The sequence below is a fragment of the Musa acuminata genome, chromosome BXJ3-9 (assembly GCF_036884655.1).
Source record: "Musa acuminata AAA Group cultivar baxijiao chromosome BXJ3-9, Cavendish_Baxijiao_AAA, whole genome shotgun sequence".
NCBI lineage: Eukaryota > Viridiplantae > Streptophyta > Magnoliopsida > Zingiberales > Musaceae > Musa > Musa acuminata.
In genome coordinates this window covers 48,238,260-48,253,871 of record NC_088357.1, presented here as the reverse complement: position 1 = coordinate 48,253,871, position 15,612 = coordinate 48,238,260, and the positions used below count along the sequence as shown (strand labels likewise).

Below are 15,612 nucleotides of genomic sequence, written 5' to 3'. Positions count from 1 at the left end.
TCTAAGGTCATCTGTCATCCTTGAAAACTTCATTGCTTATCTACTCTGAAATCAGAAAAATAATTGTACGAGACTAGAGAACAAATCCTATTCAAATAAAATCATGCTGTATGCCTATGCCAAGCCTCTAATATATGCTTCATGCGAGATAAGCAATTAGGATATGGGACTAAATAGCCTCTAAATTGGCATTCTAGCGAGCCAACTTTACTTACATCCATGCTTCACCGCTGGCTTTCCACAACAATAATGACCCTAATTAACTAAGTCTCGCAGCTTCAGCATTCCTTATTTTGTTGTTGCAGCTGCTATTGACGACCAGATGATTCTAGATCAAATATATATGGATAAGACAGATGCGCAAGAGGCTAATTTAATTGAAATACAAAGCAAAAAATTACCAACTATTTTCTTCCACTATCCAGAATACTAAATTTTCATTCGTAATATCAATTTCTTTAATATTTTTTTACTTCATAATTGTCGCTTCGATGGGGTAGTGTAAAGCATATGAAACTTCATGAGCGTTGTGTAGTTTGTTAGACATCCTTAAAATCACCCTAGTTGGGCACAGCCAATTGAGAATAATTCTTGACAATTATGAACTCAAAAGGTTTCAGTCATTAATCAAGCTCTAATAAAGAAACCAATTGTACCAGCCTATAAAACAAATCCCATTTAAGAAAGCTCACATTGTGTGTATTAAAAAAATGATGTAGTCTGTCAGACATCCTTAGAATCACCCCAGGTGGTCACAGCCAACTGAGAACGATCCTCTGGAGGTTTGAACTCAAAGAAGTTTTCACCCGTTAATCACGCTCTAATTCTAAGGCCATGGAGTCATACGCCAGACTTGATTGCCTGTCTTCTTTGAACTCTTGAAGACAGATGCACGAGCCTATAGAACAGATCCTGTTCAAGTAAGGTCGTGCCTAAGCCTTAAGCAAGGCTTCTAATATATACTCCATGCGAGAATAGGATTTAGGATGTGGGACTAAATAGCCTCTATCTTAAGAAAACTTCATGAACGGTGAAAGCAAACACTACTCCCAAATTTATTCCAGAAAAATGCATGATGTGTTTATTCAGTAAATGAACTTACAATCTTCCAGATTTATTCCTTCGTTTACTCTTTTAGTAAATTATATATATCATCATAATTCCTATAGAATGTCATGCACTACCAATCAAAGGAGCTACAGTAACTCCTTAATCGCTCTTTGATCCATAACGCAAAAACTACAGCTAATGCTATATTCACATCAGAGTGATGTCTCTACAGAAAGGGTGGGCCCCCGACAAATTCCCATGGAGGAGCAGTAGAGAAGGGAGGGATAAGGAGAGGAGTGGAGAGCGAGATAGAGGTAAAAGCCCCAAGAACAAGAAGAAGCCTAACAAAGACCAAAGATTCGAGAGGGAACCTAAAGAAATCCCAAGAACAAAAAGCTTCGTTCGAAAGGAGCACTTTAAAAGGGACGAGATGAATACAGAAGGCGGGGGGAGAGGAAGCGAAACCTAAAGAAACCCCAAAAGAGACCTAAAGAAACCGTAAAACCGTAGACGATTCAAGAAGAGACTTCAGAGAAATCCCAAAAACAAGAAGAAACCGTAAGACACCCCAACAGAAAGAGATGAGAAAGAGCTTGGGGAACGCGGCAGCTCCGTTCGTGAACCTTCAGCCAGTCGACCCGACGGTCGAGAGACGCAATCTGATCTGATCTTAGGGACCACAGCGGCTCCGTTACGAAGAAGTACTCGGAGTAACTCAACAGCCAAGAACGGGATCAAGGTGACGAGTGCGAGCCCCTGCTGCGCGTTCCCCTCGTCGCCCTCTGATTCTTTGTCCTCCGATCCCTTGGCAAAAAGTACTCAAGAAACGGCTTCAAGAAATCGAACGGAGTCGATAAGAGAGGTGAAGTACGGGATCAAGCGCATTACCTCGTCTCCGCATTCAGGAAGCATGCTGCTGCGTTCTGATCGATTCTCTCGGCCTCCTCGTTCGCTAGTTTCAAGCAATCTGAACGAGAAACAGAAACCAGTTCAAGAACTCGAACAGAGTCCAGAAAAGAGACCAAGTACGGGCTGTAGGGCATCACCTAGCCTCCGCATTCGAGAAACCTACCGGCTCGCTCTCGTCGATTCTCTGGAGATCATAGCTCACTGGTTTCACGGCTAGTGATCGGAAATGATCAGACTATGAAGAAACCACATCGTCCTCCCTTTTATAGGGTTGGGAGCCAGCGATGTGGAGTCCGAAGAGACATCGACTCCTTGGTTGGGCTCAACCGATTCCACACAAGACCCAGAGGAGTCCTCGAGGTTGATCAAGTCCGGCTGTGCATGTGCACGAATCATAAAGCTTACCCTCCATGGAGTTTAAAATCTATTTAACCAATATATATATATATAATATTATTTTTTTGAATAATTAGATTATGTTAATTATTATAAGTTATTATAGGCATCATATAATTAACAATAGGGTAGTCAAACATCTACAAGCCATTCGATCAATAGGGAAACATCAATTAATTTTCTAAAACCCAACCACAGATTTCGAAAGACATAAATTACAAGTTTCCGAAAGAATATGCCATATAAATGGACAAGCATGAGTTGGGAGTGGTTGATGAGCAAAAAGTGTCTTAAATTCCGTTGACATGCCGACGGCGGTACTTAAACAACAAATTACTTGATGAATCCTTGAGCATGACAGACACCATGAAAAGAATTAGACTTTGTTTTACAATGAAAAAGAAAAGAAGAAAAATCTCTAGAGCTAAATTGGTCGTGCAAATATCAAGATATATGCTGCATTGGCCTCGCAAGGTCTATGTACAAAGGTACAGATCGATAGCACCCAGAAATAGATTACAGCACTCACAATTTTCCAACGTACCCAAGTGGATTGGAAGATAGCAGCTCCATTCATGAAATCTAACTCATCTTATGCTTTGGCAGCAGCACATGGCTCTCGTAAACAGATGCCACCTCAGAAGAGTTTTATTCGGGTATGAATCTCGCTACGGCAGATGGGGCATGTTTGAAGACTGGGACCACACTCACAACACGTCTGATGCAAAGAAGACTAGATAGTGTAAGCCTACTGTGACCGATTACGGCTGGTAACTATCAATATTAGGTTAAGAAGGTGGAAATGAAAGACGTAACACAGACGAAATCTACTCATTGGTCAGAAAAACATATACCTCTTTCTTCAAAGAGCAAAAGATGTTGGGTGCCATATAAAACAATGCACAAGAAGCCAGTTTATAGAGTCACTAAACACCTACAACATAAACCATGTTCCCAAAGAGCAACCAAAAAATGATAGGCAGTGAGAAAGTTCACCTGATGCCCACAGCCAAAAGCCATATCCTTGGGGTTTGTAAGACAAATCGGACAAATCTGCCAAGAGTGAAACAAATGACTGTTGTCAGCAAAAGCTTGAGCAAAGGAAAAAAGTAGTAACATATGACAATCACTGAAAGCAGAACACCATTCTGGATCATACTACAGAATACTGAGATGTGATTTCAGCACTATAAGATATTGAAGGGAACAAAATGTCACATCTCTTCGGGAGTGTACCTGATTATCATATGAAGAACTTGGTGCCGAAGGAGTTGTACTTGATGCAGATGCAGATGCAGATGCGGACGCCAATACCGATGCAGTCTCATAGCCAGAGTATGATGGTGCACTCTGCTGGAAACTGGTTGATTTAAAACTGTTAGAACCAACAGAGCTTCTACCATAGCCTCCAACAGGTGGAGGAAGAGGAACCCTCTCTGGAGACTTTGCAGAACGACGGCTGTTCAATAACAAAGATATCAAAGCATGTGCAGAGAAAGCAGAACTAGATGGTCTATAGATAAAGCAAAATCAGATCAAAAGCTTTGGATACATACCCCAAAATTCCCAGTTCAAGTGTTGCTTTATATTGTGAAGGTATCTCCATTAATGCTGCAAGGGCAAATGCAGTCTCTTTTCTCGCTTGGGGCATGTTCTTTGACATTATCTCCGTAAAATTTACAAACTAGAAAATATGCAGTTTCATAGAGATAAAAGCTACAGTAGATAAAAGACCCATTCTAGTATAAACTTATACATATTTGGCATCCAAAAGTTACCTGGAAATTGTCAAAGGCTCGTGCAGGAATGTTATCGTCAAATTCTTTCATCATGTCCCAAGGGCCATCTCCAACTCCAACTAATACTATAGACAAGGGAAATTCACTACAACAAAGAAGTATCAGGACAGGTACATTAGTAACAAGAAGTCATCAATAACTGTCTTCTCCATACTAATCAAATGAACAGATGACCATGACATCAATAAAAAGCATTTTGGTATTCATAGTTGTTATGCTATATTATTTAGATAATATATAAAACCATTGAATCACCTGATCTCTACCTGTTATGGGATTCTTTGAACAACAGATGAAAGAAATGAAATACTATTTTTACCTAGCTTTCACAATTGCCTCAACGGTCTTATGTTCTTGAGAGCTAAATTGCCCATATTCAGTATCCACACTCCTTGTAACCTGTGTAAGCACACTATTATTATGAGAAAATCATCAATGTCAATAAGCAGACACAAGCAAGGACCACAGTTGACCAAATTACTGACTGTAAGAAAGCAAATACCATAATGTTATATATATATATATGTGTGTGTATATATATATATGTGTGTGTATATATATATATGTGTGTATATATATATATGTATATGTATATATATATATATATGTATATATATATATATATATATATATATATATATATATATATATATATAACAGCATAGAGCATCATATTTTCCTTTTTCTCAAACTATCAAAGAAGATCTCATAGTAATCCAATGTACGTTCATCAAATTAGAGTTGTCGAAAGAGAAGAGGAAAACTAGAAAGGACTTGGATGGAAGTGAGGAAGGAGATAATAACTGATGGGTTAATCAACGACAGGACACACTAAAAGTTGCAGAGCTAAACACAAAGAAAGATGAATCTTGTCCTCGATGGCTCCTTAAGTCCCACTAAAGACATTGTCATCACTGTTTCATCAATCACTATTCTGTAGAAGTTTCTCAATATGACCCTATCCTTGGGACTCATCCCAATGACCTCCACACACAACCTATAGCCTTGTTTTACAGTGTTGCCATCATTTAAGGATAAATTTGATTAATTGAACAAGCTCATCTTTAACAGGACTCCCATTATGCCAACTCACGATTGTACAACCATTAACATATATAAAATCTGTAATCAGAAGCCAAGCTAGCAAGCAATAAAGACAGACGAGTCTGTTAATAATATTAAATGAACAAGTTTACAATACTCTAATTTAATTAACCTGTTGGCAAATAAGGGGGATAGTGAAAAGTCCTAGCGAAAGACTTCTGGATGTCCTTACCTACTTTTTTAATTGCTCCTATTTCTCTACCATTTCAACAGATAAAAATGCTATACAAATTCCATAAAAGCAAGAAAACTAATTATTTCATATTGCTAAAACTCCTTATGAGCCGTTGCACATATTAGCTGAAATTACTATCACATCATCAAGATTAATGCCTCATCCATTACGCAACAGTAAAGTCACTGTCACTGCCTCCTCCAAGTTGTCTCTAGGTATCTATATCTGGACCCAAAGATGCACCAAAATTGCATCAAAAACCAAGGTCTCAAATCTGACCATGCTGGTCAATATACACCAGTATCTATTGGTCCAACGGTACCAATATCAAAACAAAACCTTGATACCTATATAACAACAATTTGTTATTGTTTTATTCGATGGTACTGGGTGGTACATGTTTATGTACCACCCAATATACCAGTATTAAAATAGTCTGATAGATGACAAAAACCAGTTCTGATCAAGATTTAAATCCTTGTCAAGTACAATTACATAAACATAAATATGAAATATCATACCTGCCCATCAGCAATTATCAATAAGACATGATACTGCCCTCCACTCTCTTCCACAATGGTCATAGCCATTTCAATGATAGGTGCAAACGAGGTTGGACCTAGAGGGAAAAGAAGTTTTTAAGTCACAATAATTACATATGCCAGAAATAGTTGACAACAGCAGAAGTACCAGCTAATCTTAAATGTGGTACAAGTTCTTTGTATCGCTCGAGGGCCTCTGAAAAGCCATTGCATGGTCTCTCGTCTGGATAGAAACTAAAGATATCCTGGTCATGTGTTGATGCTGCCAAATCATAAAGAAAAATTCAACATCTTCACATAAAAAATAACAATCTTAAAAAGTACCTTACTTCAGATGATATTTACCATCTCCAAAACCAAAGCAAGGGATCAAGTTATCCTCATCAAATGCTGATAAGGTTCGTCCAATGATCGACATTGCTTGTTCATATGGATTTGGTGAATCACCAATATGATGCAAACTGCGGCCTCTAAATGAATGTTTACCTAATTATCAGATGATGTCTAGTGTCAGTATATTTGATTTCGATATTATAACTACATTTAGTAATTGACTAAAATGTATTCAATGTAATAGAGTCACCAGTCCACTCATTGCTCTTCGTGAAATCAACACCAACAATAAGATTTGAAGACTCAAGGCCAGCTTGTGAAAGAGCCTCAGTAACCTGAATGAGAAATTTTCAAACTATTTTAGTTAGAAAGGAAAAAGAATAGGAAGCATGGTGAAACTACTATATGTATATATGTACATATATATATGTATATACTTACATATATGTATATGTAAATATATACATACATATATACATATATATATACACATATACATATATACATACACACACACACACACACACACACACATATATATATATACACACACACATCTGCAAGCTCAAAAAAGCACAAGAAGTGATATAGATACTACTAGCATGCCAAGCTATATCTCCACCAATATGTTACAAATATGCCCCTAAGTGATCCACTTTGGACTCATATAGACCACACCATAAAAAATGGATCTATATGAAGAATCAAATCAATTGAGTGATAATCTCATTAAAAGTTGCTGTAGTAGTTAAATCAAAGCAGTACCCAATATAAGCAATAATGATTCCAAAATCCAGAGAGATTTAGGATTTCACCATCATGATTGATGGCCACTAAAATGATAGGAAATGAGAATAAAGATGGGTTATGAATGTGTCTGAGGCTATCACAGAAAAGGTTCTAAGTTAAACAGAAAATTGTTGCAAAAACAAAGGAAAAAATGTAGCAAAGATGAATTAGAGGGAAGCAAAAAAAAACATTTTAATATTGGTAATGATGCTGCAACTTTAAGAGGTATCACTTGTATGTCGTCTTTAGACAAGAATCAAAAAGCCCTAAGCTTTCAACAAAATCAACACCATAACATAAATAGAATCCTCTCCACACTGACAAGATTAAGGACTTTAAGCACCAAAAGAGAACAATATTATCACTGCACAGGAGAACAAGAAGATTCTCCACAGATAGGATTCCCTATATGAACTAAAACTTATTGGAAGTCCTATGTGTTGCTGGGTTGCAGAGTACAAAAAGAAAAGTAAATCAACAACATTAATAGCTAATACGAAATACAAATTGATTAAACTAGACCACAAGCAGCAAGCATGGTGTTGCAAAATACACTAACAGCACATCAACTATATTGAAACCGAGAACAATAAAATATCTATTACACTCTAGGTCAGGTGCAAAGTTATTCTGATACAGAATGTCTCAAGAAATTTAATTTGGATATGTTCAATGGAAAATAGGCCTCAACTAACTGTGGTGTCACTGTTGTTTAACTTTACACACCAACACCGCTATTATTTGGTGCATCTTAGACAAGTCATTTCCCATCAAAACATTCCGAACCTATTCAAACTCAAGGCTGTGATGTAGAATTTTTAGGTGAAAATGCAGCTATCCAAGATGGTATTAGATCGCATGTCCTATTATCATTTGGTGCATCTTAGAGAAGACATTTCCCATCAATACATTCCTGACCTATTCAAACTCAAGTCTTTTATCTAGAATTTTAGGTGAAAAGGCTGATATCCAAGATGGTGTAAGATCACATGCTGCAGCAGACACTAAGCTAAACCTGGATACGAGATATTTTTAAGAATTATGTCATTTCTCTTTCATCTCAACCTGCTGCCAAGCCAAATGACTATGCCACCACCTGCAACATCAGTGCCAATATGGTTCTTATCTTCAAGCCACATCCACCAACCATTCACTCACTTTGTCAGTAATAAGCCACAATTCGGATGGGACCTGAATCAGCCAGCAACTATATGAACAATCTCAACCAGATCAGATAAGATAATCACAAAAGAAAACATGTTTCATTCTGACAAATTTGGAACACAAGTGGTTTAATCATATTCATTACACGTATAAACATAATATAATAAATTTCACCCTTATGATTTTACAAGATCCAAAGATTCAAAATCAAGATCAGGATTGAGAGTAGGATATGTAGTTGCAATTTGACTTTGATCGAATCAGATCATGAGATCATATTTTTCTTGAAGTGACACATAACAGTCATAGGTTAGTCAAAGATCGATCAGGACTTGATAGTAGGATTTGTAGTTGCAATATGACTTTGATCGAATCAGATAATGAGATCATATTTTTCTTGAAGTAACACGAAACAGTCATAGGTTAGTCAGAGATCGATCAGGACTTGAGAATGGCAAGATGCATCCCAAAGGCAACAAATGGCTTAATGGCCCAATACCTAGCGAATCCACAAGGATTTCGTGGAAAGCAATTACGATTAGCCAAAACTTGATCATGATTGAATGGGTTGGTCCAATGTTAACTGCGAGGCATCAAATGTCCTGAAAGGAAAACAAAAAACAAGTGTTTTGGCAACAGACATAGCTAAACTGGTACGGACCAAACCAAATAACGTCCAGATAACCAAGTCATCCAAAATTAATATTTCATGTAAAATTATTTATAGTATAGTTACCTTTGAAACATAATACATCTTGGAAACAAAATACAATAGACAACCAAACCAAACTTATTTCAATTAAGTTTTTCATGCAGTTTGGTTAAGTTTGAATCTTTTTCCAGAAACCAAACTGGACCTTGTTCTCCCATCTTTGCTAGATTTTCCAGCGTCCCAATTTTATCGGAATTCTAATGTGGTGTAGCAAAAGTACATGATATAAGTATTTATCAAAATATTTAGCGAGATAAGAAATAAGTAGAAATGAGATGAAATTATCATTCACTAATATCCAACTAACCAAAATTAATAATCTGGCTCTGTGGCTCAGACAAGGAGGATGAACCGATATAAAAATAGAGTGTACCCAGTACATGAGGCTCCTGTCAATGTGAGGTCTGGGGGAGGGTCAATGAACTGATATGTGACACCCAATCATTTTAGCCTCTTTCTGTCTTTCAATAGGCAAAAGATTCTTCGTTGATTGGAATCACTTTTTTCCTCCAAAAAGGTAACCTTTAGCATCATAAGGCATTGAGCAGTTAGAAAATTTTATGCGACCAAAGGCGCACCCATCTGAGTTGAGGTTCACTAGGCCTCATGCCTCAGTTGCTCCTTAGGCATGCCTTTTATAATACTTCTATTGATATATAAAATTTCCAATCCTGCCGACACACACACATCAAAGATCATGAATCCCAACCACTGCTAATATCTGTGTTTTCTATTTCTCTCGTATCAAAACCATAATTACAACCGCACTGTTGACCAAGATTCTGCATCTAGTCTTCCTCCCCATTATCCAGTCACCAAGACGCCCCTACCTAAAACACCACAACATGACAGATCTCTCCCAACCTCACTACATGATTTCGTTTCCTTCCAACTTGTCGCTGGAGAAGAAAGAAGAGGAAAAGAAAGTAAAAGCAACTAAAATCGAGAAACCGCTGAATCACACTTAGGGTTTGACCAGATGGAACATCAAAACTGTTTCGCATAGCAAAGATCTAAGGGTTCTGATATAATTATATTTATACAAAATGTCATAATCAAATTCAATCTTATTTTCTTATGATCTAAATACATGCGAATCTAGCAACTAGTGTGCCCTCCTTCCATGGATTTCAGAGAAATCAAGAAGACAGATCGATTACCTGATCCAGCGAGTTGTAATTGTCGCTTATCCTCGAGTACCGCCGATCCAGCGTCCTCGGCCTCGACACAGCGCTGTGCTGCGGCTGCTGCTGCTGCTGCTGCTGCGGCGGCGGCGGCGGGGGGTACGCTTGCGGAGGGGAGGCATAACTCCAAGAAGGAGGTGGCGGAGGAGGGGGCGAGGGGTCGTAGTCTTGAGAATAGTTGTGCCCCCAGGGGGAAGACTGCTCCGTCGAATGGCTCCGCTGTTGGTAGGATCTGTAGCGAGACCTTGAATCCCTCGAGCTCCCACCCCCCATCAAGACCTCACCGCCACCATCAACAACAACAACAACAACAAGGAACGAAGTGGGGTAAGACTGGCTCGAGAGGAAAGACAAAATGATTGGCGAACAAGACGTGATGGACTGAATGAGACCAACTATAGGAAGTGCTTTTGCTTTTACCAGAGCCAACGGACGAAAGCAGAAAACAAACACAAGCCGTGTGTGCTACTTTAGATAAGATGACAAAGTTAGGTCACCTAGGAAACACTTTTGCTTCCACAAAGCATACAGCAAAAGCAATTCCGCTTTTGACTGATTGCTCAACGTGGTGAATCAAACGCTATATATATATATATATATATATATATATATATATATATATATATATATATATATATATATATATATATATATATATATATATATATATATATATATATATATAAACTTGTGAAATAATGACATAAAAATGTATTAAGTTGACCAAAGAAATGTTGAATATATAAATAATATATATATATATATATATATATTTAAAGTTGACTAAAGTGAGAACTTGCAAAAATCTTATTCGTCATAATTAAGTGGTTCTTAAAGACTTTGACAAGATTTTGCATTCAAATTCCGTCTTCACTATTTATTCTTTGTATAAAAAACATAATAGTTTCTAAAAAAAAATCATATATGCCATTATTTCATACTTATCCTTTAAATTTAAGTTTAATAAATAAATATTCAAATAATCGATAAAATTTTAAGAGAGAGTTAATAGTTTAATTTTATTGGTGACCAACATGAATGATTTAAATATTTGAAGGGATATATGCATGTCCTTAGCTATCTACATAAATGCTATATTGAAATCTAGATAGTCAAATATGTTATCTTGACAAAGAAGCAATCACATTTATTGTGACCAGAATAGCACTGGAGTTCCCATTTGTTCATATTAAATAAATGCATACATGTACTTATATCAACCTCCTTCTAGAATAAGTGTTCAAACATGAAAGAAATGCCTAAAATATACTTGATAAAGATTATTTCTTCTTTTTTCTCATTCTTGACTTGATCCTGAAAATAATTTTTGGGCATGTTCCAAAGTCTTCATTTGAATTTCCTATTTATATGCACCATTGATTTTGTCATTGAAGAACTTGGTGCCTTTTGGTACACACTTCTAGTTAATCAAATATGAAATCATGATCATAACACCATCTATTTGCTAATGGTTTTTTTTATTTTTATTTTTTCATTATTATATTAAACTACATATGAAATCTCATTTTACCAATTCCAACACTTATTAGTTGCACAATAATACATTAAAAATGGGAATGTTTGTGAAATAGAAAACATTAATGTCAGGTTTATGTTTAATGAAAAAAAAAATTAAATTCTTCCCTATGTGAGGTCAAATTATAGTAAGTCTCTTTTTATAATATTTATAGAATAATCAAACTTTTATTTCTAAAATTTATTTTCCTCCTAAAGAAGTCTTTTTCATACTTGAATTTCTTATTCTCTATTAATATTAATTTTAAAAATTTAAAAATATTTATCGACCGTAATATTTGTCTAAGTATACTTATTTAATTTCACTTGATCATACGAGAAGGAGTTAACGTTAGAGGATTCGATAACCCTTCCTTCCACTCCAATCTTTTACTTCATCCAATTATATCATCCATTTATAACTTAACATAGTGAGAAAGAAAAGATTCAAAATATCATAATTTATGAAATTTATAGATAGACGAGAAGAGAAGATATGAAATATCATAATCTAACGTGACGATTTTATGGAACAATCAAATTCTGACTTTTAAGGTTTATTTTTTTCTTAGAAAAGTCTTTCCATATTTGGAGTTCTTCTATGAAAAAAGTTCTTCTTCTTATGCTTCATTGATTTCATTCCAGTCAAACATACAAGGAGTTGATGAAGAAGATCTGACGACTCTCAGGTTCCACTCTAAGCTTTTGCTTCATCCAACAACGAAACATCCAATTCTGAAAGATCAGAATAGATATTTCGGAGCCACATCGGAGCTACCTCAGCCACCACCTTAGGATAGTCTCGCGCTCTCAAGTTTGGATTACGTCGGATAGTCTTGCACTCTCAAGTTTGGATTACGTCGGGTTGACTCAAACATCGACAACGATTTTCGCTTATAGACTTTTCATCCAACTACATAGCATTCACTTCTAATCATGTAAGAGAGAGTGTAGCATATTAAGAAGTGAAGGGCCTGAAAGATCAGAATTCAGAAGTATACAGAACTGCATTTAATCCAGCACATATATGTGAAAGATACATTTAGGTTGAGGAGCATTTTGCAGAGAGATTTGGGACAAACATAAAGAGGGAATGCAGGTGATCACTGATTGATATGATGCTAAATCATCCTCCAGATTTGTCCAGCTAGCCAACCAGCAAACAACATCTGCAAGCTCATCAGCATTGGGGGCAGAAAGTAAATGACAGGAGCATCTCAACAAGGATTGAGTGACTGTCTGTCATATTCAGCAATCAGTGCCTTTGGAAAAGCTTCAAACCTACTCTTTCAATCCCTTTCATTTTGTTTGGTCAACTCAGTCCACATGGAAATCCATCGAAACCTTATGTTCTGGATGATTGATACCCCTACCAACACATGCACTTGCCGTAATTCTCTCTATGCATCATGAAACATATCACCCACTCCTTAGTTTTCTAACATATTGATGCCTGGGGCCATCATCTGAGCATGCTGATGAAATAGATTAGCATTGGTTAGTCCATTAGAAGACAGCCCATTGCAATCAACATGGAGAAGAGAGTGAAGGAATCTAGCAAGGGAAGCCAGTTTCCTTGATCTGGTTTCTGCACACTGTGGGAGAAAACAAGGAACCACTTCTAAGCAGATATGATAAGCTGTGAGGTGGCTTTATGTTGTTTGTCCTCTTCTGTGGCGCCACTTTATAGAGGTCTCTGTCTCCTGCAGCATCATTCAGCTGCTTTATTCTTGATACCTGTTCTACGTTTTTTCCAAGGCATGTCATATGGCTGTTCATGCTTCAATCAAAGTAATCACAGAGGAGAGGGGAAAAGATGCAGCTGAAGTTTGATGGGTACCAAAGCTGCTTTCTTGTTGCCACATCAAAGCATCTAAGGAAGACAACCACCACACGCGATAAGACGAAGGTCTTTGGCCCGTAAGAGCAGGAACAGCACGACACTGGACAACAGGAGGACACTAAACATGGAACAATGAGCGACTATGACTCGTTGACATGTCTAACCCTCTTGTGGCCGAGCTTCCCACCGGAGTCGCCCCCGGACGACGCCTCCATCGGCCCGGTGAAGGAGAGGGAGAGGTCGGCGTACAGGTCGACGACACGGCGGATGTTGTTGTTGAGCTCCCTGATGAGGCCGACGTTGCGGCCAAGGTTGTCGGGGATCATTGTCTCATGGTTCTGGTTGATCTCATTGATCAGTAGCCTGTTCTGATTTAAGATGCTCTGCACCTGAACGAAGCTCTTCTGGAAGGCATGGAAGGCCTTGTTGTCCACTTGGTTTCCATTTCCATGGACTGAGAAGGTGTCTCCTCCCTCCATTTCCACCTCCAATCTGATCCTCCTCAGCTGGCGATCGAGTCAATCCAACCAAGCACTGAAAGATGACAACAAAAGGAAGAGTCTATACTGTAAGAAGGATCCTGACAACAGCTTTGAAAGCAAGGAAACTGTGAGAGCTACCGAGTATAAAGCTCAAAGGCAAAGAGAGAGAGAGAGAGAGAGAGAGAGAGAGAGAGAAGGAAGGCACCTATCGAGTGGTATTTGGGCTTGAGAGGGATGCTGAGGCAGGGACAAAGGAGAGAGAGATCATGGTTTCCTAGTCTCCTTTCCACAATGTGTACAACAAACAAAATCTTTACATGACAGCATGGAAAAGCTGGTCTATAACAAAAACCTCAAACAGGACTGGGAACAACCACATGGCAGAAAGAAAGCAAAGGAATGAGAACAGCCAATGTACTGCAAAAGGGAAGGCAGATTGACATTTTAATTTAAAGCAAAAAAAAAGAGGGGGGTGAGAGGGGATGAAATCATCTTGCTTTTCATGTGTTCTAGAGAAATATTTTATGCCATGTGAAGACAAGAATCTGCAGCTAAGATGAACCTGAACTTGAGAGAAGAAAACAAATGGAAGAATAGCATCAAATCAAGTGAAAGAAGGAAGCTCAAAGGTAATTTCTTGGAGATACAATTCAACCATATCTTCAGAGAAGCTAACACTGCTGCAAATTGGGCAGCATCTTTTGCTAAGAGCTCTGGTTCTTCTGTTTTGTGGCAAAGCAACTTGCCAGCTCAACTTTGTAGCATCATTACCTCTGAATTCCAGACTTTTGAGCAGTTAATCTAGTATTTTCAATTTGGAAAAAAAAAGTGAAAGAAGGAAAATGAAAACTCTCCTCCAAAGCAAAGTGAAGAGGATCCAGCAACAAATATCATATTTTGAGCCATACTTCTAAACAATTTTCTTCAGAAACATGGATAGACAAACAAAAAACAAAGATACAATTTTTGATGTCAGATCCTCCATAACCTTCACAGACCAGCAGGAAAACAAAAGCAGATCCCACAAGAACATGGAAAGGAAACAAAGGTACATATTCTTTTGCATCAGGCATACCTTCTGAGTTGGAAATTCCAACAATCCCAGCATGTAGAGAGAGAGAGAGAGAGAGAGAGAGAGAGAGAGAGAGAGAGGAAATAGATTGAGGAAATGTGAGAGAGTATGAACTGGCGACCAGAATCTACACTTATGTGACTATATATAGCAGTGGGTCTACTGACTAAACAAAGAATGCAGGGGGGTGACTTGTGGGTGATGTATAGATGTGCACCTGAGAGAAGACTTCCTGGTTTTCTCTACTTGGTCAAGTCACCTTCACAAACCTAAAACTCACACATCATGTCATGCGGAAAGATCAAACATGCAACTCAAAAAAGGAAAATTGAAGTTCTCATACATGAAATGCTAGTTTCTCATGGCAAGTAGTTTCAAGCAATCCAGACTTCCCATCCATTCCTTGTCCAGTTTCTTTCATTTTATTTGATCCATGTCTTCTATATCAACATTCAGAGCTGAGATAAGATTACAAGTAGAAGTGCAAAGTTTAATAATACAAAGAATCTGAACAATTATTTCTGTGACATCAATTCCTTCCAC

At 37.6% G+C, this 15,612-nt stretch overlaps 2 protein-coding genes, 1 long non-coding RNA gene and 1 other non-coding gene across 5 annotated transcripts; all 4 read right to left on the bottom strand.

Annotated features, from left to right (window-relative positions):
- Positions 1 to 717: 717 nt before the first annotated feature.
- LOC135650310 (small nucleolar RNA U3) lies at positions 718 to 930 on the bottom strand. The gene has a single exon (XR_010501508.1). It is a non-coding gene; the product is annotated as a small nucleolar RNA U3 (small nucleolar RNA).
- Positions 719 to 2,305, bottom strand: LOC135648634 (uncharacterized). Its single transcript, XR_010501025.1, has 3 exons — positions 2,097 to 2,305; positions 1,939 to 2,017; positions 719 to 1,854 (listed from the first exon to the last, which is right to left on the bottom strand). It is a non-coding gene; the product is annotated as an uncharacterized LOC135648634 (long non-coding RNA).
- A 325-nt stretch (positions 2,306 to 2,630) lies between these two features.
- On the bottom strand, positions 2,631 to 10,522 carry LOC135649820 (E3 ubiquitin-protein ligase RGLG2-like). The gene is made up of 11 exons (XM_065168670.1): positions 10,134 to 10,522; positions 6,559 to 6,643; positions 6,321 to 6,461; positions 6,124 to 6,237; positions 5,955 to 6,052; positions 4,474 to 4,553; positions 4,134 to 4,239; positions 3,912 to 4,039; positions 3,592 to 3,814; positions 3,352 to 3,408; positions 2,631 to 3,073 (listed from the first exon to the last, which is right to left on the bottom strand). Exons 1-11 carry the CDS (start codon positions 10,428 to 10,430, stop codon positions 2,993 to 2,995), a joined length of 1,410 nt encoding a protein of 469 aa, XP_065024742.1. The 5' UTR covers positions 10,431 to 10,522; the 3' UTR covers positions 2,631 to 2,992.
- A 2,954-nt stretch (positions 10,523 to 13,476) lies between these two features.
- LOC135649822 (protein ELF4-LIKE 3-like) lies at positions 13,477 to 15,230 on the bottom strand. Of its 2 annotated transcripts, none has more exons than XM_065168672.1 (2): positions 15,073 to 15,230; positions 13,477 to 14,049 (listed from the first exon to the last, which is right to left on the bottom strand). In XM_065168672.1, the coding sequence occupies exon 2, from the start codon at positions 13,992 to 13,994 to the stop codon at positions 13,656 to 13,658; it is 339 nt and encodes a 112-aa protein (XP_065024744.1). In that variant the 5' UTR covers positions 13,995 to 14,049; positions 15,073 to 15,230; the 3' UTR covers positions 13,477 to 13,655. The 2 variants fall into 2 exon arrangements, with proteins under 2 accessions (XP_065024744.1, XP_065024745.1); XM_065168673.1 differs by lacking the exon at positions 15,073 to 15,230 and adding an exon at positions 14,203 to 15,010.
- Between the last annotated feature and the right edge of the window lie 382 nt (positions 15,231 to 15,612).